This window comes from Phascolarctos cinereus, unplaced genomic scaffold (genome assembly GCF_003287225.1).
Source record: "Phascolarctos cinereus isolate Bilbo 61053 unplaced genomic scaffold, phaCin_HiC Scaffold_1;HRSCAF=81, whole genome shotgun sequence".
Taxonomy (NCBI): Eukaryota; Metazoa; Chordata; class Mammalia; order Diprotodontia; family Phascolarctidae; genus Phascolarctos; species Phascolarctos cinereus.
This window is the reverse complement of record NW_027555514.1, coordinates 211,350,767-211,376,612: the sequence shown is the minus strand read 5'-3', so window position 1 is coordinate 211,376,612 and position 25,846 is coordinate 211,350,767. Positions and strand designations below refer to the sequence as shown.

Genomic DNA, 25,846 nt, shown 5'->3' with positions numbered 1-25,846 from the left:
GTCAGTGCCACAACTGAGGGAGGCAATTGATCCTGATTTGTTAGGCAATTGGCATGCACTGCTTAATACATCCATACGCTCAGAAGCTCGAACCTTTATTTCCTCAGTCATTTCATCTTTCAGCTACCACATCTCCCCATTCCAGTCTCTCTCCATTCATCTGTCAAATTTATCTTCCCAAAGGGCAAGTCTGACCATATCATTCCCTTATTCAATAAACTCCAGTGACTACTTATCACCTCCAGGAACAGATATAAAATTCTGTTTGTCTTTTAAAGCCTGTCACCACCTGGCCCTTTTCTGTTTTCCAGGTTTTTTATACCTTATTTCCCCCCACCTACACATGATTCAGGGACACTGGCCTCCCTCCTGTTCTGTTCACAAGACACTCCATCCTCCTGACTGTGCATTTTCACCGGCTGTCTTCCATGGCTTGAATTCTCTCCCCTGCCTCATCTCTGTCTCCTGGCTTCCTTCACATCTCAGCTAAAATCTCACCTTCTACAGGAGTCCTTTCCAAAGCCTCCTAGAAGCAGATATACAGGTGTGGGACAAGGTCTGAGATATTCTTAGGAAGAGGACTGAGAAGGGGGAATGAAGACAGAAGAAGGAGCTGAGTCACTGAGGAAAAGATCCAAGACTACAAAGGGCTCCCAGGCTAGCCATCTCTTCATTTCCTACTTGACTGCACTCTTTTTTTTTTTAAGGCAGTTGGGGTTAAGTGACTTGCCTAGGGTCACACAACTAGTAAGTGTCAAGTGTTTGGTCTGAGGCCAGATTTGAACTCAGGACCTCCTGACTCCACGGCCAGTGCTCCATCTACCGAGCCACCTAGCTGACCCCCTGACTGCACTCTTTAGACTCCATCATGTTCCTTTGAGGGTGCCTTCCCCCACCCCTCCTTTCAGCTCTTTTGTATTTTGTCTTCCCCCATTAAATTTTAAGATACTTAAGGATATGGACTATCCTTTTTTCATATTTGTGTTCTCAGCAGTAAGCACAGTACCTGGCACATACTAGGTACTTAATACATTTTAATGAAATTGACTGATTAGGTGAAGGAGTGTTAGAGACAGAACAGACTAGGCTGTGACTTTGTGAGCTTTTAAAGTTTGGGAGATTCTAGCCCCTTCCCCAGTTCAATTAATAAGTAAAGCACTTACCCTGTGTTTCTCAAAATGAGGCACATGAGTGTCAGAGAGATAGCTAGCTAGCTAGCTAGAGTCAGCACCCTACAAAACTGATGATGTCACCCTGGGTCTGAGGGCCAGTTCTGAGAACTCTGAGATAAATGGAACCCTATATCTGGCAGTTACAGGAGAAACTGCAGCAGAGCAAAGAGGATTTTTTTGAATGTTCCTACAGAACCTACCACTGGTAGTACTTTTTTTTTTTTGGTTTGTTTGTGTATTCATTTACATAAGCGAGGTTTCCAGGTTCTTCTTCCCTGAGATCTAAATCATCACCATGACAGAAAGTTCCTTTGGGAGAGACCTTACTAGGTGTCACCAGCTGGTGACACCTTCAACTGTGAAGGCAATCATCTCAAAGATTGAAGCAGCCCAGCTGAAGCGAGCCCAAGAGGTGAGTGCCATGAAGTAGGAAGATGGAAAGAAACCATTGATTCCATCACATGACATAGGTTAGGGGTGACCCCAGGGTCTGACATGTGGGCTGGGGGTGGCTTGCTGGGGTAGATCCAGAGATCCTAGATCTGAACCCTTGGGGTAAATCTTGGGCATGACCTAAACACCTATGCAGGACATAGGAAGGTCCAGCCAGAGTAGATACCTTTCCCAGATTTATCCCACAGAGGATAAGGTAGAACCAAACTGGCCTCCTGAGATGAGAGGAGCGGATACATAGGTGTGGGACGAGGTCTGAGATAGTCTTAGGAAGAGGACTGAGAAGGGGGAATAAAGACTGAAGGAGGGGCTGAGACACTGAGGCAAAGATCCAGGACTACAAAATGATTTTAATGAATGATTTTCATGGATTTTCATGGAGGGCAGGAGGGGCACAGAATCCTGGTCATGTATTATGTCTATTTCAGTTTCTTGTACGGGATTCTCTAAGCTGATTCAGATCAGAGTAAAACATAAACTTATAGGCAGAGCTTCTGGGATCTTTCCTGACAGTGCTCAGAATATGGGAGGGGGGTGCTCCTAGGGCCTCATTTTCCCCAAAAGGAAATGAGTTTCTAATCATTCATTCCCTCAGAGATCCTGGGAGGAGAGGCATCCAGAGCCCCACACCAACCCCAAGTGCTGAAGACTTGGTTGTTGTGAATCCCAGTGTGAATCCTCTCCCTTCCTGCCTTGGCCTATAGGACATTTCTATTGAGCTCTCTGACATCTTGGGCAATGTCAATGGTGTCATCAATCGCTTCCAAGAAGATTTAGGATCAGATCTGAAGGAGAGGAAAAACTATCAAGGGGAACAAGAGAAGGGCAAGAAGAGGTTCGTCTTGCTGGAGAAAATAGCCTCCTTCTCAAAGGCTGCTGAGACAAAGGAGAGGAACCTCTATGAAATCCTCAACTGGATGAGTGAATGGGGTAAGGTACTGCTTTAGGTGGTTCTGCAGGGGTGGGGAATCTGTGGCCTTTGAGGTCCTTGGGTACGGCCTTTTGACTGAGTCCAAGTTTTACAGAACAAATCCTTTTATTAAAGAGATTTGTTCTGTGAAGTTTGGATTCAGTCAAAAGGTCATACTTGAGGGCCTAGAGGACCACATGTGGCCTTGAGGCTGCAGGTTCTCCACCCTTAGACCCTAGCGTTTTAAGGATGGAATCCCATTATTCTTGTATAGGGGTTCAATTACATGAAGCTAGTGTCCCAAGAGAGCTCTCACCCACTTACTGATGTCTGGTATTCCCCTTTACTCCCTCCCCCAGGGACTAAAATCTTATAGAATTCTGGATTCCTTGAATCCTACAGTCTCACCACCATCAGTGTATAGGACTGTGCTGCCAGTGTCCATCTCTTGGCTCTGTTAACATGATAGACCATTCTGAGCCTGGAGGTCCCTAACCCTTTGCCTCTTCTTCAGGTGACAATTTGTCCTATGAGACCAAACCTAAGGAAAATGAAAAGGAATGTGACAAACAAGATGAATGGGTGGAAGTCATGGAGAGGGTGCTGCCACTTTCTCTCATTGCCACAGAGGGTGGCATCGAGTCTTTGATTTCCCTTTGTTCTAATCTGATTGAAGAGCAAAAGAAAAGAAAGCTAAGTGAGTCCTACATGCCCTGGGACTGGATGGGATGGGTTAGAGAGGGGAAGGGTAGGAGGCATTGATCCTGATGGAGGCTAAAGATTCTCTGGTTTAGTTTGAATTGGTGGTGATTGACAGGCCAGAAGACCATAGATGCTCAACTGGGGTTCTTTCTAAGGTATAGAGAACTATCAGAGATGGAGAAAAGCCCATGTTTTCAGGGTGGGATACCCCTGGGAGATGCAGTTGCTATCCCTGGAGGCAAGGGAACAGAGAGAAGAAAAACAAGGGAAAGAGAAGATGGGTTGATAATGTTTTTTCCCCCCTTGCTTTCTCAATGCGTGGAGGAGGGGGAGGTAAAAGGGAGTGAATGTCCATCAGCACACAAAATGCCTATGGAATCTGAAGGACTCTTCCCAGTTGTAAGACTCCAGGCTTAACAGAGTTTTCTTCCTGACAGACTACAGTGATCCCCATCTTGCCCCAACTCTCATTTAGACTAAAGTCCCAACAGAGTTAGATGGAAATTGGGCTGAAACAAATACTAGGGAATTATGCTAACTCTAGGTCACAGCAAGAACTCATTTTTTTTTTATTTTTCTGTTATCCTTAGGGCCTAAGGGCAATTTTTGGAAAGCCTGGAGGGAGAAGATTCTACATAAATCTTCCTCCCCACTTCAGCCTCTGAGCCCAGAGCAGATGCTTAAAGATAAAAATACCACAAATGCAAAGGTAGGTGAGGTCCAGGCAATGCTTCAGGAACTCTTGAACTCTGTCATATTCAACAAGGGAGAAATCAAAGCTATCAAGTACATATCTACCATGGTAGAGAACCTTAATCAGGCCTTGATCCTTCAGTTTCAAGAAAACCACAAGCTGGAAACCCAGTATAAAGTCCTAGAAGCAGAGATGTCAAAAGAGATAAACAACCAAAAACTCCTCTTCCAGAAGGAGCTTCAAGTCCTTGAGGATATGAAGAAAGCTCTAGAGATTCGGGTCCAAGCATCAGAGCAGAAATACCAACAACTTCTCCTGGAAGAAGAATCCATGAAATACCAGTTGCAGATGGGTGGAGGAGACAGGGACAGAAGAGACTTCACCGAGTATGTTTCTAGGCCCCTAAAATCTCAGGCCTCTGAAGAGATGAACCTCCCCATGACTGAAGAAGTATTTGAGACAGAAACAGAGCAAAAGCTTGAGGAAATGAAGGGACAATCATCCCTGGAGGAGGAGGAGGAAAAAGAGGAAGAGGAGGAAGCAGCTCAGCTCTTTCCAAACACCAAGACAAAAGACATGGATGTCAATATAGGCAGTGACTGCACACCCTTCTTGAAGCAGCCACTCCCAAAAATGACCTTGCACTCTGAAGACTCTAAGAACATGGGCATCCATGTTGAAAATGCCATAGACTCTAAGGACAAGGTCACTGCCTTGAAACCTGCGGGCTACAAAGGCAAAGATTGCATAGTTTCTGAAGAAAGAGAAGTGGTAGTCTGGATTGATGAAGAGAAGGATTCAGACTTACCCAGAGAAACCCAGGGAGACTTGACAGCTGAGATGCCTCTTGAAGAGAAGACAGGCCTCCCACAAGAAGAGCAAGCGGGGGAAGAGAGGCGTTGGCAGGAAAGAAGGAAGAAATGGCAGGCGGAGGAGAAGCGGTGGCAAGAGCAGCAGAAGAAGTGGGAGCAACTGGAAAGGGACCACGCAGAGAAACAGCAGCAATGGAAGCTGGAGGAGGAGCTATACAAGAAGAGGCAAGAGCATATTAACCACAGGTGGCTAATGAAGCAGAGAAGGGAGCTAAATGAGCAGAGCAAGGAGACTTACACGTCCTGGCCCCCATCTTCGAGGAAGGAGCTGGAGGAAGTAGCAAACCCCGTGAATAGGGTCTGCCGAAGCCAATCTTGGGGGAGGTTCCAAACACCTGTGATCTATGAACCCCAACTGCCCTCCGTCAGTCCCTTTGGATGCCAGGGGGCCCATCAAGGATCCATGAAATTGGGGCCTTTCCCCTGCATTGGAATGTCGGTCAAACCCTCTCCCTGTCCCTTCCCCAGTAAAGCCAGCACTCCTGGAAGACCGACCTCTCCACCGAAGGAGAAGAAGTACAGGGTGGATGTGCAGGGCCAGAGAGTGAACTTGGTGCTTTTGAATGAGGCCGCTGAGACCTTGGGCCTTCCTGCTTACCTGCATAGCCTGGCCAGGAAGTTGATCATTAAAGCACTCCACACAGACATCACCAGGCTCAGGTACCTGATCCAGAAATACAGCACCTTTAGGACGCTCCAGGGCATAAGGTAGGTGTACTTACTCAGCTCCATGAGCTGAGCTGGGGAGAGGATTTTGCAGAGAAAGGGAGAGAAGTCAAGGAAGGCAGTTAATTAGATAGGCAGCCTTGAGAGGCCTCCCTGAAGAGAGGCAGTGAGTGTGACCTGGAGAAAGGCTCTGGGGATGCCCAAGTAGACTTCATTCATTCATTTATTCATTAGCATTCATTTTTTTGAAATTTTGTTTCAAATTCTGTCCTTCCCTCTGGCCCCTCTCCCACTGATGGAGAAGGCAAGCAATATCATATCAATTGTACATGTGAGGTCATGCAAAACATCCAAGCAGACTTTAGAGGAATTTACTCTGGGTTCCTGCCCTGGGCAACCAATTTTAACTTCCTTGGGGCATTATCATATCCTCCTTGGAACTCTACCAGGAAAACTTTGCATTTGGCCTGGGGGCCAGCGCGGAAGTGGGGTTCATCTTTCAGGAGGGTTTCTTTTTTTCCTGTAATTCTTTTCTTTTAAAAAAAACAAGCAGTACTTTAAAAATAATTACAAGGGAATCCTAGGAAATTGTCCCCACTTTTCCTACTCCCTCTCTTTCTATCATTCCATTAAGCTTCCCCCCTCCAGGGTGGGGGGAAAACAGTGGGAAAGGCCTCTGATTGTAGAAGGTGGGATTTGAGCTGAGTCTTATAAGAAACCCGTCTATCCATTGAACTCCTTCCTGTTTTCTCTTCCCAGGCAGGATGTAATCAACCATATAGAAGCCAGCCGAAAAACCGGGAATGTCAATGATGCCCAAAACTTTGATATCCTTCTAGAAAAAATAGACAGGTGCCAGAGCCGCAGGCTGCAGACCTGGACAGAAAAGCAGAAAGCTGTGGAGAAGGACCGAGGAGATTGTCTGGAGCAAATGATATCCTTATTCTCCCAGGTGGGTTCTGATTTCCTGTTGCCTCCCTGGAACTCCAGGAGCAAGAAGTGTCAAGTAATGCTGAGGCCAGGAAGACATTGAGCTGGGAAAATGAGGAATGACCAGAGCTGGTGGATAAGGAGGGATGGTAGAACCACTTGATCTCCAAGGGAGCTACAGGAGAAGGAGGATACTGACAAATTGGATCACATCCAGAAGAGAGTTACCAGGATGTTGAGAGGACTGAAGGCCATGCCTCTTAAGGACTGGTCTGAATGGAACTGTATAGGACAAAACAAAACAGTGTCAAATACAGAATTGAAATCCAAGCTAAGTAAGGAAATAATAAGATAACCCCTCACTATCACTGATAACTTCAAGTCACCAGGCCCATGCAAATTACATTCCATAAAGAAGTGGAAGAGGTTAGTGCTAAGCCACAGTGATCTTTGAAAGGTTATGGAGAATGAGAGGAGGGAAGGACCATTGAAGAGCAAATGTTATCTGACTTTTCAAAAAAAGGGGAAGTCCACCAATTTTAGGCTAGAGAGTTTAACAATTCTAAACAAAATTCTACAATGTCTCACTAAGGAGATGGTTAGAAAATGTTTAGAAAAGGAAAGAATGATTTTAGAAGCTGGCATAGTTTCATCAAAAACAGATCATGCCAAATTAACTCCATTTCCTTTTTTGAGAGGGGTATTAAAAATTGAAAGGAATTCTGTGGATATAGTTTACCCAGACTTCAGAAGGACATTTGAATAACTCTCTCATACTCTCACTTTCTTTTTTTCTCCTTTTTTTTTTTGTCTAGGCAATGGGGTTAAGTGACTTGCCCAGGGTCACACAGCTAGTAAGTATTATTACGTGTCTGAGGCTTGATTTGAACTCAGGTCCTCTTGAATCCAGGGCCGGTGCTCTATCCACTGCACCACCTAGCTGCCCCTCTCACTTTCAATCCTTTGCAATCTGGTTTTTGATCTCATTAGTAAACAGAAATTGTGCTCCCCAAGGTTACCATTAATCTCTTAATTGTCAAATCTGACCAGCCTTTTCTTGATGTTGATCCTTCTTGACCTTTCTCAAGAATTTAACACTGTTGAACACCTTCTCTTCATGGATGTTCTGTCTTCTCTGGGTTTTCATGACTCTCTTCTCTCTTGGTTCTCCTCACCTGTCTGATCACTCTGTCTTAGCCTCCTTGAATGATTCATCATCCACACCATGCCCAATAAATGATGATGTACCACCAGGCTCTTGTTCTGGGCCCTCTTTTTTCTCTACATTCTCTCATTTGGCAACCTCATCATCTCCTGTGGATTAAATTATGCAAATGACTCCTAGATTAATTATGCAGATGACACTCATATCTCTATTTCCAGCCCTAGCCTCTTTCATGACTTAGGGAGTTACACAAAATGAAATCAATTACAGAATAGAGTCGATTTGATTTTCTCAGTTTATATGGCTAAAACTACCAGAGCTGGACGAGGAAATACACATCTGTTGCGTTGGGTTGTATGGGTTGACCATACTTTTATATAGAGAAAGAACAAAAGTCAGTAACAGGGACAGCTTAGCATATACCAACTGCAAACCAGTGCTTGATAATGAATAAGTAAGTGGAAGGGGAGAGGAGATGGATAGAGATATTTCAGTTCTTTCATATTCCCTGCAAGGCATCTGCCCTGACTAGAACTTCCCATGTGGTATAGTTGCAATGATATGGAACAGATTTCATACCTCTCTCTCTTGGTGTCCTAAGAAGGGAAATGACTTCTCAGCAGCTCAGGCCTTAGCGCTGCTATTATTGAAATTGTTTCCAGGCAGGGAAATGCCCCTCTCCTCTTCACTCTTTCTTGACCTCTTCTCTTTTTTTTTTTCTGGTCTCCCAAAGTTCCACCCCAGTACTAAAACCACAAGATATTTCCTGGCTCCAGGGATGAACAAAAATTCAAATTCCCAGAAGTCCATGGGCAAGATCTGGCCCAAATCTGTTAGTTCTTAAAAAGGTCTTACAAACTCAAAAATCCCAGAAGTCTATGTGGGTCCAGGCCCCGTTTAGGGAGAGGCAAAATCTGCCTTTTCCTCCTACCCCTCCTTTCTAGGGAATGATTACAATTTTATGAGGCTAAGTACTTCTGTGACTGAGTTGCAAGGAATAACACAATTGGTTGAGAACGCAAATTACTCATGTGTCTAAAGGATTTAAATAGTTAGGCCTTGAGGAGCTCAAGTCAGTCAAGGCATCAAAACTTACAGCAGGGGCAGCTAGGTGCAGTGGCCCTGGAGTGAGGAGGACCTGAGTTCAAATCCGGCCTCGGATACATGATACTCACTAGCTGTATGACCTTGGGCAAGTCACTTAATTCCAATTGCCTCACAATAAATAAATAAATAAAACTCACAGAAGTTGTGGAGTGAGATGTCTCTCCCCCCACCCCAATTAATCATATAGCTTTGAAGGGGAACCATGGGATCAGTAGGAAACTCTACATCTAGCAGCAAGCAGAGACATATATCAGGCAGTATAGATAGAGTCACTCAAAAAGGAAACAGCTTCAAGTAGTCTGACCACTGGCAATTGAAAGTAGGACCATAGAGAAGAGCAAACCCTGTGAACATATAATGAGGACTTCAGAAAGAGAGGAAGGTCTTCCAGGCTCTGCAGTACCAGGAGTTGTGAGTTGCTTTTGCCACATATGTTTCCTACATATATTCCTATCATTGCACTTTGAGTTTGAACCTACTATTTCCATGGATGTGGATGCCATGCATATTTGTGAATGCACCTCACTTTATGGGGAGGGAAATATTTTGTATCTGCTATTCTTACTATGCTGTCTTAGTAAATAACTTGCTAATAGCTAATTGTGTCTACTGGCTGACTAGTTTTTTTTTTTAAATTTATTTTTAGTTTTCAACATTCACTTCCACAAGATTTTGAGCTCTAAATTTTCTCCCCATCTCGTCCCTCCCCTCACCCCAAAATGGCATGCATTCTGAATACCCCTAATCTGCCCTCCTTTTTATCTTCCCCCCCTTCTCTTATCCCCTTCCCCGTCAATTTTCCTGCCGGCAGGATAGATTTCTATACCCCATTTCCTATATATCTTATTTCCCAGTTGCATGTGAAAACAATTTTTTTTAACTTTTGTTTTTAAAATTTGGGGTTCCAAATTTTCTCCCTTCCTCCCTCCCTACCCACTCTCACTGCGAAGGCAAGCAACTCGATACAGGTTATACACGTATAGTCATGCAAAACACTTCCATAGTAGTCATGTGGTGAAAAACTAAGTATATTTCCCTTCATCCTATCCCACCCCCATTCTATTCTCTCTTTTACCTGTCCCTCTCTAGAAGTGTTTGCTTCTGATTACCCCTTCCCCCAATCTGCCCTCCCTTCTATCATCCTCCTGATCTCTTGTCCCTTTCTCCCCCCTCCATTTTCTGAAGGGCAAGACAGATTTCCATACCCAATTGAGTATGTATGTTATTCTCTCCTTAAGCCAAATCTGATGAGAATATGATTCACTCATTCCCTCTCACCTTCCCCCCGTTTCCCCTCCACTGTAAAAGCCTTTTCTTGTCTGTTTTATGTGAGATAAATCACCCCATTCTACCTCTCCCTTTCTTCCTCTCCCAGTATAATCCTCTCTCACCTCTTAATTTTATTCTCCAGATATTACCCCTTCATCTTCAACTCACCATGTGCCCTCTATTTATTTATCTGTCTGTCTATCTATCTAAATACCTATCTATCTATACATACATATAATTTTTTTTCCTCCAACTACTCTAATACTGACAAAGGACTCATGAGTTACAAATATTATCTTTCCATGCAGAATGTAAACAGTTCAACCTTAATAAGTCTCTTATGATTTCTTTTTCCTGTTTACCTCTTTATGTTTCTCTTTGAGTCTTGTACCTGAAAGTCAAATTTTCTGTTCAGCTCTGATCTTTTCATCAAGAATGCTTAAAAGACCTCTATTTCACTGATTGTCCATTTCCCCCCCTGAAGTATCATGTTCAGTTTTGCTGGGTAAGGGATTCTTGGTTGTAATCCTATCTCCTTTGCCCTCTGGAATATTATATTCCAAGCCCTGTGGTCCCTTAATGTAGAAGCTGCTAAATCTTGTGTTATCCTGATTGTGTTTCCACAATACTTGAATTGTTTCTTTCTGGCTGCTTGCAATATTTTCTCCTTGACCTGGGAACTCTGGAATTTGGCTACAATATTCCTAGGAGTTTTCCTTTGGGGATCTCTTCCAGGAGGTGATCGGTGGATTCTTTCAATTTCTATTTTGCCCTCTGGTTCTAATATGTCAGGGCAGTTTTCCTTGATAATTTCTTGAAAGATGATGTCTAGGCTCTTTTTTTGATCATGGCTTTCAGAGAGTTCAATAATTTTTAAATTCTGTCTCCTGGATCTATTTTCCAGGTCAGTTGTTTTTCCAATGAGATATTTCACATTGTTTTCTAATTTTTCATTCTTTTGGATTTGTTTTACAGTGTCTTGATTTCTCATAAAGTCACTAGCTTCCAATTGCTCTACTCTAATTTTTAAGGAAGTATTTTCTTCAGTAAGCTTTTGGACTTCCTTTTCCATTTGGCCAATTTTGCTTTTTAGGGCATTCTTCTCCTCATTGGCTTTTTGGACCTCTTTTGCTTAGGCTATTTTTTAAGGTGTTGTTTTCTTCAGTATTTTTCTGGGTCTCCTTTAGCAAGCTGCTGACTTGTTTGTCATGATTTTCTTGCATCATTCTCAGTTTTTCCCCTACTTCTCTGACTTGCTTCTCAAAATCCTTTTTGAGCTCTTTCATGGCCTGGGACCAATTCATATTTTTCTTGGAAGCTTTGGATGTAGGAGCTTTGACTGTGTTCTTCTGATTTTATGTTTTGATCTTCTTTGTTACCAAAGACAGATTCCATGGTTTGACTCTTTTTGCGCTGCTTGCTCATGATCCCAGCCAATTACTTGAGTTTGTTATGGTAGGAGTCTGCTTCTCGTACAGAGAATGTACTGTCCCAAGATTCGGGAGTTTTGTGCAGCTGTCTTCAGAGATACTTGTAGGGACCTGAAAATTTCCAGTTCTTCCAAGATGCTACGAGGGTGAGGTGTTTCCTCCTCTCCTGGCCTGTCCTCTGGTCTATGAGTGACCACAAGCCCTCTTTTCTGCCTTGGAACTGTGTGGAGGATTTGCTTCCCCACTGCCACCCCAGTGCTCCTCCTCGCCCCAGGACCGCCACCCAGAACTGTGACCCAGATCCAAGCACAGGCAAAGCAAGAGAATCCTGCACCAGCACAGAGATCCCTGCACTCCCCCTCCGATCAGCTACTTGATTCTCCTGCAGTCTATGGGCCAGAAGCTCTGGAGGCAGCCACCACTGCGGGGCCACGCTTGGGGAATGGGGCTGGATCCATAAGCACGCTTCTCTCTCACCACTGCAGACACAGACTTTTCCTACTGACCCAAGTTGTCTTTGGCCTTCACGGGTTGAGAAGTCTGGAAACTGCCACAGCTACCCATGATTTGGTCCTCTGAGGCTTGCTCCAGGTTCGTTGAGTTCTGCTCACCCATGTTGAACTGCACTCCTCTCCCAGTCTGGCGAGATATACCTTTCCATTCAACCAGGTTGTCTTGGGCTGGAAATTTGTTTCACTCTGTCTTTTTGTGGGTTCTGCTGCTTTAGAATTTGTTTAGAGCTATTTTTCCCAGGTATTTGGAGGGGTTTGGGGGGAGAGCTCAAGCAAGTCACTGCTTTTACTCTGCCATCTTGGCTCCGCTCCTACTGGCTGACTATCAAGGGGAAGCACATTGATAGGGGCTCATGAGCTATAGTGTTAGGAAGATAGATCCAAAGAGTTACCCCGACAACCTGAGGTAGCAGCTACTCTCTGGAGAATCAAACTGTGAGTGTTAAGCTGGGAATGTAAGTTGAGAGAGTAACCCAGAGGGGGTGCCACACTGTTGTGGCCTCTTCAGGGGTGTATTTGGGTCTCTTATGCACTTGGAAGAATCCACTGGAGATATTAGCCATCCGAGACTCTCTGAAGAGGAAAATGCTCTTTATTTAGACTGTAGTTGGGTAATTTTCTGGCATGTTTTCCTTTACAGGTCAGATTAATTCCTCTGAAATAACTTACATGGTTTCATGTTTAACTATTAATAATATCTATTGTATTTCTCTACTCATTATGACAAGAATGGATTTTGTACCCTTAGAATACTAGTGACCAGAATATTATGGGAACTCATCCATGTTAATTTTTTTAAAAAATTGTAAGCAGACCTAAACTGCCTTCATCATGGTGACAAGCATATAGACAGCTTATCTGAGTTACTCTATGCACTGCAGATCCATAGGATAAAGTTTTTCTGATGTTCTAGAAGCCAGGAGTATTTGACCGCATATGTGGGAACCCTGTATCTCTTTGGCACCTTTCAGAGTTTGTTTTCTTTATCAAGTTAGCCTGCTTGTCCTAGTGGCTATTTGGAACTGGATTTCCTGTATGTTTCAGGGTTCTCATGTCACCCCCTTCTACTTCAGTAAACATAGTGGCTCCCTATTACTCCTAAGATAAAATATGGATACTTCTGTTGAAATTTAATGCCCTTCACAACCTGACTGCATCCTACTTTTCCAGTGTCATTATACATTACTTGAATTCCTACATTCTATGGTCCATTCAAATGATTCAAATAGAGGTAGCTGAAATATGGGCTCATTCAGCAGATGTACCACATCTGGACATGTTTGACAGGACCAGTGCTATATAGGAACTGAGCTAAGTTGAAAGCCTACTCCCTGAGAGACTCAGCTGGTATTTGAAGAGAGTCTGCTCCTGAGGTTCTTTTTAGGGGGAAAGATGCTATATCTTTGAAGTAAATATCCTTTTGTAAAAGCTTATTGATGTTAAGCAGTTAAATGGACCTGGGGTTCTAGTCTGCTAATGATGGAAGGAGCTCAATTAGTAGGGGATTCAAACCAATGGCATTATAGAAGAGAGAAACCCATGAAACCTTGAGGGATGACTAGTGGCCTGGGCCTGAGAGAGCAGGGCCAGAGAATAGATGTCCCATCAAGGAAAACTTCCTGTAAGAGATTTCATTTGAGCAGGGCCTTAAAGGACCAGTGGGATATCAATAGAGCGAGATTAAATGAGGGCACTTCCTGCAGATGGAATATACTGAACATATATAAAATGACCCAGATCATATAATTAATTAACCATTTAACAAGAGATTATTAAGCACTTATAGTGGACATATAGAGATGATCAGGAGACTCCTGATTTTCCTCCAGCCCAGCTGATGTAATTATGGAATGCCACAGAGACAAGGTATAAAGGTTTCAGATGAAGTGTTTACAGTATCTTTCTTTAAAGGGAAGTCAGTCAATGCTAGGGACAGCCACTAGGAATATGAGTTCTAGGAGAAGAGAGCTAACTATAAGGGGCAGCTAGGTGATACAGTGGATAGAGCACCAGCCCTAAAGTCAAGAGGACCTGAGTTCAAATCTGGTCTCAGACACTTGACACTTACTAGCTGTGTGACTCTGGGCAAGTCACTTAACCTCACTGCCTAGACAAAAAAAAAAAAAAAGAGAGAGAGAGAGAGAGAGCCAGCCATGGAAGAAGAACCTAACTCCTGAGAGGAAATCAGTCTCTTTTTGAGGGGTGGGCAGAGATTTCTCTCTCTTCATTTCATCATCACCGTCATCTATCTATTTATTTATTTTTTGTTTCTGTTTTTGGCCAGGCAATAGGGTTAAGTGACTTGCCCAGGGTCACACAGCTAGTAAGTGTTATGTGTCTGAGGCCAGATTTGAGCTCAGGTCCTCCTGAATCCAGGGCCGGTGCTCTATTCACTGTGCCACCTAGCTGCCCCAACCGTCATCTATTTATTAAGCACCTACTATGTACTACAGGTACAGTGCCAGGTGCACAAAGAGAAAAGAGAAAAGATGTGACAAAGGCAAAAGACAAAAAATTAAACAGTCCCTGACGTCTAGGTGATGCAGCGAATAGAGCACTGGGCCCAGAGCCAGGAAGACCCGAGTTCAAATCCTCACTAGGCAAGTCATTAATCTCTATCTGCCTCAGTTTCTTTAACTGTAAAATGGAGTAATAATAGTACCTACCTCCCAAGGTTGTTGTGAGGCTCAAATGGGATAATATCTTAAATGAGATAATATTTTATTTTATTTTATTTTTATGAGATAATATTTTAAAGTACTTAGCACAGTGCCTTGCATGTAATAGGTGCTTAATAAGTGTTTGGTGCTTAATAAATGCTTATTCCTTTCCTCATTCAGGACAAGCAATGTGTATTTGTTTACAATGGAAAATATCAAGCCTACAACATATGTGTACAAATGAGTACACTGAAAGTGTAGTTCAGGTACCAAAATCCTGAGAGTACTTGAAATGATGGACCCATAAGCCTGAGGCTAAAGGTAGAAGTACTCAAAAGCTCTTGGCACTAGTGATGCCCAGCCTGGTTGGCACTTTTTTCCTCTAAATTGATTGGGAAGCTATTCCCAGTCTGTAAAAACTCTCATATGGGATTAGATCCCAGGAGAGTTCTGGCATAAGTTCATTTAGTCACTGTGCTCCTGATTAAATTATTGTCATGCCTTTGTCAGATTTGGGGAACCTGGGGCCCAGTGACCATAAGGTTAGAATGAGACTAGGGGAATTCTGCATTCCCAGTGAGGGTACTTACCAAACTGCTTGACTGCATTGCAATTGTTTATGTAAGGATGCTGATCAGGGGAGACTTTCAATACATCAACTTGATAAACTTCCCAAGGGGGTAATCCTTTGGGGGTATCTGATGGCTAGCTCCCCATGCAGAAGGTGGACATGCCCAATGATCCCTTGTTGAGAGACCCTTCCTGATTCATTTGCAGCTACTGGGCTGCTCCCAAGATGATTGGCAGGTTGGGACTCAAGAAAATGACTCTGGTGCTCAATTGCTGGCCTGTGAAAGAGAATGACAAAAGAGAACCAGATTACCTTTTTCTCTTTTTTCTTTTCCCTTTTCTCCCTTTTCAACTTTTCTACTTGAGGATGGACCTGAGTACAGGAGAATGGGGGAGAGGGAAGAAAGACAAGCATGACCTTCTGCCCAGACTCTACCCCTCATTATCGGTTGATAATGGCTGCCCAGGGTAGAAGGGAGTTTCCTGCCCTGGCTCATGGCTTTTTTTGCTCCAAAAGAAAGCTCCTGCTGGTGGACTTTCCTAGTTCAAGAGATGGCAGAATCCAGGGTAATGCTAGATTTTTCTGAAGAAGAACACGGAAGAACCAAACATGTGCTTGTCCACTTGGCCCAAGAGGGGAATTCATGGACAATGGACAATTCATGGACAAATTCATGGACGATGTTTCTAAACCTCAATCTCCTGTAGAGAAGAGGATGGAATAATGGTCCCAGAATCTAGTCTCCTAGTCAAAGAAAGAATATAGTATTTTCCCCCTCCATTTTCTCCCCACTTCCTCCCCAAACCCAACAAACACCAAATAAAATGAGAATTTCCATATATGTTGTAGAACAGAAAGGGAATTGTAGAGGAAACTGCAAACCTTTACACATAGAGCTTGCTTTTTTCTTTTCTTTTTTAAATAATATTTTTTTCCAATTACATAAAGGACAAATTTTAACATTCATTTTAAAAAATGTTTGAGTTCCAAATTTTCTCCTTTTTGCCCTCACCTCCCTCCTCCTTAAGATGGATATTTGATATAGGTTACATATGTGCAATCATGGAAAATGTATTTCCATATCAGTCATGTTTTTGGAGAAGAAACAGACCAAAAGAAAAAAAAGTGAAAACAATGTGCTTTGATTTGCATTCAGACTCCATTAGTTCTTTCTCTAGATGTGGATAGCATTTTTCATCATGAATTCTTTGGAATTGTTGTGGATCATTGTGTTGCTGAGAATAAGCTAAGTCATTCGTAGTTGATCATCATACAATGTCACCGTGACTGTTCTGCTCACTTCGCTTTGCATCAGTTCATGTATGTCTGCCCAGGTTTTTCTGAAACCATCCTGCTCATCATTTCTTGTAGCACAATAGTATTCCATCACAATTATATACCACAACTTGTTTAATCATTTCTCAATTAATGAGTATCTCCTCAGTTTCCAATTCTTTGCCACCACTGCTATAAATATTTGTACGTATGGGTCTTTTCCCTTTTTCTTTGATCTCTTTGGGATATAGACTTAGTAGTGGTATTGCTGGATCAAAATTATAGTTTTATAGACTTTTGGGCATAATTCCAAATTGCTCTCCATAATGGTTGGGTCAATTCACAACTCCACCAATAGTGCATTAGTGTCCCAATTTTTCCACATCCCTTCTAACATTTATCATTTTCCTTTTCTGTCATATTAGCTAATCTATAGGTGTGAGGTGGTACCTCAAAGTTGTTCTAATTTGCATTTTTCTAATCAATAGGGATTTAGAGTATTTTTATATGACTATAGATAGCTTTGATTTCTTCATCTGAAAACTACCTGTTCATATCCTTTAACCATTTATCAATTGGGGAATGACTTGTGTTCTTTGCTTTTCTTTTAAAGTATATAGTAAATTCAACATGTAACTTTTTGTTTTTTGGTGAAGCAATTGGGGTTAAGTTACTTGTCCAGGGTCACATAGCTAGTAAGTCACAAGAGTCTGTGGCCAGATTTGAACTCAAGTCCTTCTGACTCCAAGGCCAGAGCTCTACCCACTTAGCTACCCTAACATGTAACTTTCAAACCATCCTGCTTGTCCATGATTCCTTCTGCTCTTCCTTCTGTTCTCTTCCCATTTTGGGAATGGTGGAAAGAACTCTATCCCTTTCCTTCCCACTGCCCTATCTTCACTGAAAAAAAAAGAAAAAAGAAAAGAAAAGCAAAACCATTGCAACAAATAGCCAAGCAAAACAAAGTCCCACATTGGCCATGTTAAAAAATGTGTCTCATTCTGTATCTTGAGTCACTTGCCCCTCTGTCAGGAGGTGAATGGCATGCTTTATTATTGGGGCTCTGGAGTCACGGTTGGTCACTGTATTGATTACGATTCTCAAGTCTCTCAAAGCTATTTGTCTTTATAATGTTATTATTGTATAATTTTTTCCTCTTGATTCTTATCACTTCATGCTACATCATTTCATACAGGTCTTGCCAGGTTCCTCTGAAATAGTCCCTTTTATCATTTCTTATAGAATAGTAATACTTCATTACATTCATATACTATATTTTTTCATTGATTCCTCTATTTATGAGAACTCTTTTAGGTTACAGTTCTTTGCCACCACAAAAGAACTGCTACAAATGTATATACAAATACATATATATGCAGTTCTTTTCCTCTTTCTTTGAGTTCTTTGAAGCTATAAGCCTAGTAGTGGCATTGCTAGTCCAAAGAATACATATACACAAATTAATGTCTTTGGGGACATGGTTCAAAATTGCTTTTTAGAGTGGCTGGACAAGTTATTAACTTCACCAATGGGATATTAATGTACATGTTTTTCCCATAGCCCTTCCAACATTTGCCATTTTCTTTTTTCATCATCTTTGCCAATATGATGGGTATGAGTTGGAACCTCAAGAGTTAGTTTAATTTGTGTTTCTAAAATCATTAGTTTTAGGAGCATTTTTATATTGTTGTTGATAGGTTGAATTTCATTCTTTGTCAATTGCCTATACATATCCTTTGATTATCTGTCTAGTGGAGAAATGATTCTCCTTATCATAAATTTGAATCATCTCCTTTTATATCTTAAAATGATACATTTATCAGAGAAACTTCTAAGATTTTTACCCAACTAATGGTTTCCCTCAAAGCAAGATTATTTCCTGGCCGAGTCTAGAGATTGCCTTGAAGGCAAAGCCAAATTTGAATCCTACAATCTGATCTTCTAAGCAGGTAAGGCAGACTAATTGGATGTGGAAATTTTGGGTGTTACTTTGTGAGTAACCCCAGTTTAATAGTTTAAAGACCTGGCCTTTTAGAGAGAAGTGGAGATCCAGGGTAGCATCTCTTTTGGTAAAAGGAGAGCACCACTGAAAGGGCCTCGAATCCAGAGCACAGGTAGCATTATTCTGTTATTATAATGGCTTGTATTTATGTGCTGCTTTATGGAAACAAAGCCCTTTACATCAATTAATTTATTTGATTCTCACAACTATCTTGTGACATAGGAAGGACGAACATTATCAGCTCTATTTTATAATTGATGAAACTGAGACTCGGAAAGATAGACGTGTTCAAGGTGACCCAGCTAGTGATAGAAGTAGGACTCCAACCCATGATTTTGGACTCCTTTGCACAACACTTGTATCTCCCACAGCACCTGACTCAGTACTGATCACTTATTCTCAGCACTCAAAAAAGGTACTGGTTGGATTGAATTCTGAGTAATTTACTTTCTGCCTTAGAAGTGCTGACATCAATTACACCATGGTACAGAAGCATACCTCTAAGTACAAGCCTTAATACTCTGCAATTTATCCCCACATTATTAACCCAGGGGCTTGGTTTAGAGGAGCGGGGCTCATGAATTGTTCTCTAAGGGTTCCCCCTCCTACTCTATATCCACAAACCTAACTCAGTTTTGGGCATATAGTAGGCCCTCAATATTTGACAATTATTTATTGATTCTTACGCTTCCCTGTCTACAACTGCACGTAGATCTTAATTCCTTAATATGCAATCTTTTTATGTTAGGCCCTAAATAATGTCAATGCCCTTGAGGAGAAAGTTGCTATACTTTCTGCCCTTCCCGTCTCCTGAAAGCCTGTCTCTGCCTTGTTCCTTTAGCTCCGAGGGGAATGGGGCCTGAACCTGAGCATTCCAGTTCTCATAGCCAGCCCAGAGAAACAGAAAAAAATAGCAACGGTGGCAGCACCAAAGAAATACATTTATTTTACCGGGGCTAGGGGATCGCAGCCCAAACAGTCCCTGATGGCTCAGCATCAAGAGCGTCCTGAAGTCCTGAAGATTGTTCGGTAGGTGGAACCATTGTTGCCAGGACGGTTAGACTGGAAGATGGAGGCCCTGGGATGAAATAAGTCTTAGGGACCAAAGGTTTTCTCTGGAGATAGAGGCTCTAAGTTAGCCCTCATTAATGTGTGAGTGGTTTCTTCTCACCTCCACTGAGAATGGTTCCAAGTTGCTATCAGGGTTGAGAAGAGAGTATGTATGGGTAGGTGTTCTGAATTGAGATCTGAGCATGACCTTGAGTACATTTCAGGCTATCAGAATGAGAGAGGAACGCTTTGGATGTCAGATTCCACTCCACTTTAGAATCAACAGCTGATATATTTGCAAACGTTTCTGTTCAAACACCTAGCACCCACCTTTCATTCATTTAGGTAAATGATCCAATTCTCCCCACTTTGGAAGCAGACATGCCAATAGAGGCTTCTATAAGTAAGCCCTTACATAGATAAAACTGGTCCCCTGACTGCCACATAGTGTGGGGCCATTGTGTGACCATCTCAGGGTCTCTCAGCTCCCATGAGGTCAGGAATATAGTATCTGGGTTCACATCCTACCTCCTGTTCAGTCCCTGTTTCTCGAACCTTCCCAGAACTAAGCAAGACCCACCCTGGGAAAAACTGAGTGGATCTCTTCTTCTCCAATCATAGGCGTAGAGCTGGGGAAGGAGAGGTGTGGAGAAGGGCAAGTGGGGGTGACAGTCCTTGGCTGGGAGGGGAAATAAGACCCAGGGTAGAAGAGAATATTGCTTCTAACTTCATCTCTCTTATTCTCTTAGAGAAAGGGGGAATGAGATAGAGGCTATCTGGAAGGCTGATCTGTCTACCTCCAGTTATTCAGTGAAAAAGAAGACCCCTGCAGGTATCATCTGGTCCCAGATTGGTGGGCACCCAGATTTTCCTCGGATAGTGGAATTAGATGCTCATTCCTCCTGCCACAAATGCCTGAAATCCCTAAAAACAAGGTGAGACTTGGGGGTTTTGAGGGCTAAGAGTGGTCAGCATGACAAAGAGCAAGAGCCAGAATGCAGCAATTCCATAAAATTTTTTTTTTCTTTAAACCTTTCTTAACTCATTCGATTAGAATAGAGTTGATGCTGGTTTCCATTTGCCAGCTATTTATTCATCTGAATGTGAAATAGGTCTTTTCTGTGCCTATTTTAGGTCTTTAGAATGGCATAAACATAACCTTTGGCTTCAGCATTTGTGCAATTCACAATATAATTTTTTTTAACCCTTTATACTTGCTTAATTACATCTGATAGAGCTTGGGTGGAGGGGAAGGATGTGTTGGGCAAAGGAGGATGATATAGCCTAGACCTAGTCTGGACCTGTGATTTCATCATAGTGTGAAACTGCCTCCAGCAGAGCACATTGGCAACTTACCTGTCACTTCTTGTCTTAAGAGAGTTGTCTTGAGCAGTGAGAAATTAAGGTACTTGCCCAGGATGACACAGCTAGTATGTGTCAGAGACAGGCCATGAGCCCAGCTATATCTGACTCTCAGATTGACCCTCTATACACTCCAGACAGCATAGTGAGGTTATAAACAACCCAGTACATCTGAGGGGTGGACCTCTGCTATCTCAAGGGCTTCAGTTTCCTTGTTGTTTCTAGAAGGAGCTGCTGGGAAATACTGGGGAGAGAGTAGGGTTTAGGTTTGTCAATGGCTTCTCTCTTCCTAGCCTGGGTTCTGTGAGGTCTTTTCATTTTTCCCAATGGAAAAACTGGTCTTCTTTCAACCCCAACTTTTTATGTCACTTTTTTTTTTTTTGAGAACTCCAAGCTGTTTAAACATAAGCTATCATATCTTCATTTGACTGAGTCCCAGTCTGGCATCACATACCCCAATCATACATTCACAAATCAGTGATCTCAGATATCCATATACTCACAGATATACATAATCCTCATTAGGCCATTCTAAAAAAAAATCGTGCAACAGATGATGCTTCCTTCCTCTGCTGTTGACCTCCCTTCCTCCACCCTCAGAGCTGCATCTCCAACTGCTCAACAGCCCTTCCCCACTACCTCCTTACCCCAACTAAAGCACCTGGTTTGTATCCCACCTGGGTCAGCCCTTGGAGAAGAATGACGATAAGCTATCCCGACTTTCCCATCAAAACCTGCCCTGTGTCTCATTTCCTCCCACCTAACCCTGTAGTGGATTCTCACTTAGTTAATTTGATAAACTAATCTGAGTCAATGGGTGCTACTGAGTTAATGTTGCCCCTACGTAGCCGTTGTAATTGAACAGGGAAGGAATACCATTGGTCAAAGGAGTGTGATGCCTAATGATGAGAGAATGCCTGGCAGAGGAACCTTTTGGTGCTCCTCAAATCATCCCACATATGGCAGGCTATGCTTTATTTCTTGCTCTGCTGCCGCACCCATATGGACAGAGTCATAGATAGCAGCAAGCTTACCACATTTCAAGACTGATACATAAGAGGGTGAGAGTCATAGCTTACATACGGGCTTGTGCACAAGTAGTCATCAATGCACAAATCTATAGATTAAAAAATTCTAGTAGGTAGGAAACCAGAGGAGAACTGTGGGAAAAAGATTGGGTGAATGAATAAGTAAGAGGAAGAAGGTAAAACTGAGTAGGAGAGCATCCATTCTCTTGTCCACCTCCACTCATGTGCTCTGTGCCTCCCACTCCGTTTCAACCTTCCTCCCCGCTCCTTCCTCTTTCATTTATCGGACCTCTTTGCCACACTCCTTCTCTTCAGGCTCCCCGCCTACTTTTGATAACTTGGGGAATCACTGGTCAGCACAGTAACCGCAGGAAGCTGCTGTCAACAAGGTAGAGAAGCTACAGATAAGGCATTTGGCAGGAATGCAGGTTAGGTTTCATGTCCAGGCCAAATAGGACTGCAGCTGTGAACCTGACTCCCAGGGAGGTTGGTCAGAAAGGGTCAGATGGGCAACAGAGAGCTCTTTTTTTTTTTTTTAAAGCACACCATGTTGTCTCTGAGCAGACCTCTCCAAGGCCTTTTTGGAAGCTGTATTTACTCTTTCAGATCACCAAGCATTTTCAAAAGAATATCCACCATTGACAGAGACAATGAATTCATTCATGAGGAGTCAACTGAATCAATGGCTGAAATCTGAGCTAAGAAAGGAATATAGATAGAGATATTGGACAACGTCTGAGAGATGCCTCTTCCTTCTCCACCTCTGCCCCATCCACTCTGATCCGCTAGCTTCTACAAACCTCATCTGTACGTGCTTAATGAATAAAACGGACTTCTGTTATTTTCTTCATCTCTTCACTGATGCCCACATTTCCCCCAACTAAATTTTAAAAACAAAGGCTGTGACTATTATAACTGCCTCATGACCAATACAAAGCCTTTAGTAAATGTCAATAAGTGGCACTGGGCTAGGAATTGTCTAAGGGGAAGTACCCAAATGATGTTTCCATCTTCTGAGAATTCACACTATTATGATTGATATGATCTAAAGCAAGGGTAATTATATAAGGAGAGGACATAAACATAGAACCTTCATGGGATATCTCTGCCTAAAGTGCTTTAATCAATATTTGTTTAAAAGCTAGATGAATGAATGACTCGAACATTTAAAATAAAAGTAGTGGCCCACCAATACATAGGCAGTAAAATATTACTAGCAAATCCACATCAGATGAAGTATAATGAGGTGGAGGGTAAGGGCAAATTTTTCATTAGGAAAAAGAACAGGAGATATGCTAAGGGTATAGTTGTGTGACTTCCAAGTCTGAATGGGGTTGGATCAGGGAAAGAGTATCAGCAGCAATTGTCTGATCAGTCCAGGAAGGTTTCCTAGAAACAACTTACCTTTTCTGGTTCTAGATATCCTTATCTTTCTACCCCTACTTCCTGCAAAATCTAGCTTAAATTCTACCATGAGTAAGCCTGGCCCTGCTCATTTTGCTCAATACTTCCCTTTTCATGCCCCCAGTCTTGTAGTCTCGGTTTGTATGTAGCTTTGTATACTTTATTATATGTTTGATTTAAAGTGCCCCCATGGACTCATAAACTCACAGAATTTAGAGCCGGAAGGGAAGTCAGAGAAACAGATCCAGAAAAGGAATTCAAAACCCAGCTCTTCTCATTCCAAATCTACGGCTCCTCACAATAAACACACGGTGCCAATTCTCAGGGTTCCTCCTGCCTACTTCTTTCCTGAAAATGTCAGTGCCTAGTTATAGTGCTCTGTAAACAAATGTGTACATGTCCTACCTAGCTCTTCCAGGAGCCCCTTTATCTTTGAGTCTCCCCAACACATTACAGGGCACTGCATGGGATAGGTGCTTAATAACTGCTGATCTAAATGTAAACAAAAAAAGATCCCTAAAAGGAGGCTGAATTCTGAGTAACTGAAACATCAATAACGGTCCTCTTGGCAGGGAGGCAGGCAACTGCTAGGGTAGAATGTTTATTCATTCATTCAACAAGCATTTATTAAGCACCTGCTAGTCACTATGCTAAGTGCTGGGAATAATAATAATAATAATAATAATAATAATAATAATAATAATAAAGGAACCAATGTCCGATCTCAATGAAGTTACATTCTGTTCAGGAGAAACAACATCTATGTGAAGAAGTAAATACAAAATATGTACATGCAAGGGAGGGCTAGGAAATGGGGAGATCAGGAAAGGCTTTCGGTAGAAATTATACTTAAGTAAGCTGAGTTTGGGGCAGCTAGGGTGCCAGGCTTGCAGTCAGGGAGACCTGAGTTCGAAAAATCCAGCCTCAGACACTTACTAGTTGTGTGACCCTGGGTGAGTCACTTAAGCCTCTTTGCCTCAGTTTCCTCAACTGTAGAATGAGCTGGAGATGGAAATGGCAAACCACTGCAATATCTTTGCCAAGCAAATCCCCAAACAGGAATATGAAGAGTAGGACATGACTCAACAACAACAATGAAGTTGAGTTTTGAAGAAAGCTCGGCATTCTATTTGGCAAAGGGGCATGTGGAGACAGCCTATGCAAAGCCAGAAGATGGAATTTTAATATGCAGGAGGGTGGGAGTGAGAGGATAGCAAATAGACCAACTTGGCTGGAACATAAAATGCAGGAAGGAGAACAGTGTGTAATCAGCCTGAAAAAAAAAATGGGTTTATGCCAGAAGTAAGAGGTAGCCAGCCACCAGAGTTCCAGGTGCAGGGAAGCTCTGTGGAAGATGGCTTGGAGAGGGCAGTGTTGGTCTTCCCAAAAGTAGAAAGATCAATTAAGAAGCTATTGAAGTCGTCTAGGCCAGAGGTAATAAGGGCATAAATTAGGGTGGTAGCAGTGTTGATGGAAAGAGGGATTTGGACATGAGCAAAACGGGGGGGGGGTAGACTTGACAAGATTGGCATTTGATCCAGTATGATGTGGGTGAGAGCGATGAGTCGAAGATGACCCCAAAATTGTGAACTTGGGAAATGAGGTAGGGAGAAGGATTTGGGGGATTGTGAATTGTTTTGTATATGTTGTATATACTGCCAGGCATGGCCACTAGGATTGATATTTTTGCATGTTTTTCTTTGTTATAAGGGAAAGCTCAATCTGGAGGGGATGAAGAGGGGGGGATTATTTCCAGAACTGACTGTTTTGTAAAAACAAAAGGTACCAATAAAACTGATTTTAAAAAATGCTTGTTGAATCAGATTAAATACTTACCTGTTGACTAGCTGACCTCATTGCCTTTTCCTTCCCTTTTTCGCTCCATACCCATCTTTTTCTCCCCCCCCTTCTCTATTTCTACCTTAGTGATGTATCTAAGAGGTCCCTTCTTCCACTCTTCTCACCTTTCCCTATTCCTGCTCTTATCATCATCAAGCATTCATTCATACTTACCTTTCCAGTATTATCTCAAGGAATCTTTGTCACCTTGCTTACCATGGTCCCTACAAACCTATTTGCAGTTTAGACTCCAACATTCCAAGTGTAACCAAATAGCCTACCATGGCCAGTGCCAACGTATGGGATCAGTGGTGTGCAATTGTGCTGACATCTTATTTAGTTACAAGAGAGGCAAGGATAGAAAGAGCTCTAAACTTGGTTGGTGCTCAAGTCCTGGTTTTTCCCTTACTAGCTATGCGTCAACCAGACTGAACTGGCCCGTAACCTGTGGATGGCCAGAGCCGAACAGAGCAGGCTAGAGACAGGAGAGTCAGGAATCAAATACAAGTTTAATTTCAAAGTGAAGGGCATGGCTCACAAGCAAGGAGAGAGACCAGACACATGTGCTGAGGTCCTGCCCCTAGTGAGGGAACCAGAGGCAGTGTGGGGAGATCTCAATACTTACACCAAGGGCTGCGCAGTGAGCTGTAGTCCTGACAACGAGGGGTAAACAGCAACAATGTGACAAGTTTGATTCATAGTAGGGCTTCACGATCAGAGCTTGTCTGGTGCTTGTCTGAGCCCAGAGAACACCGGCAGTACAATAATTATGT

The 25,846-nt window shown here is 42.6% G+C and overlaps 1 protein-coding gene across 1 annotated transcript; it reads left to right on the top strand.

Moving 5' to 3' along the window:
• Positions 1-1,071: 1,071 nt before the first annotated feature.
• On the top strand, positions 1,072-24,945 carry FAM186B (family with sequence similarity 186 member B). The gene is made up of 8 exons (XM_020966047.2): positions 1,072-1,584; positions 2,330-2,555; positions 3,050-3,232; positions 3,828-5,511; positions 6,229-6,421; positions 19,232-19,419; positions 20,190-20,375; positions 22,437-24,945. The coding sequence occupies exons 1-8, from the start codon at positions 1,468-1,470 to the stop codon at positions 22,525-22,527; spliced, it is 2,868 nt and encodes a 955-aa protein (XP_020821706.1). The 5' UTR covers positions 1,072-1,467; the 3' UTR covers positions 22,528-24,945.
• Positions 24,946-25,846: the final 901 nt, after the last annotated feature.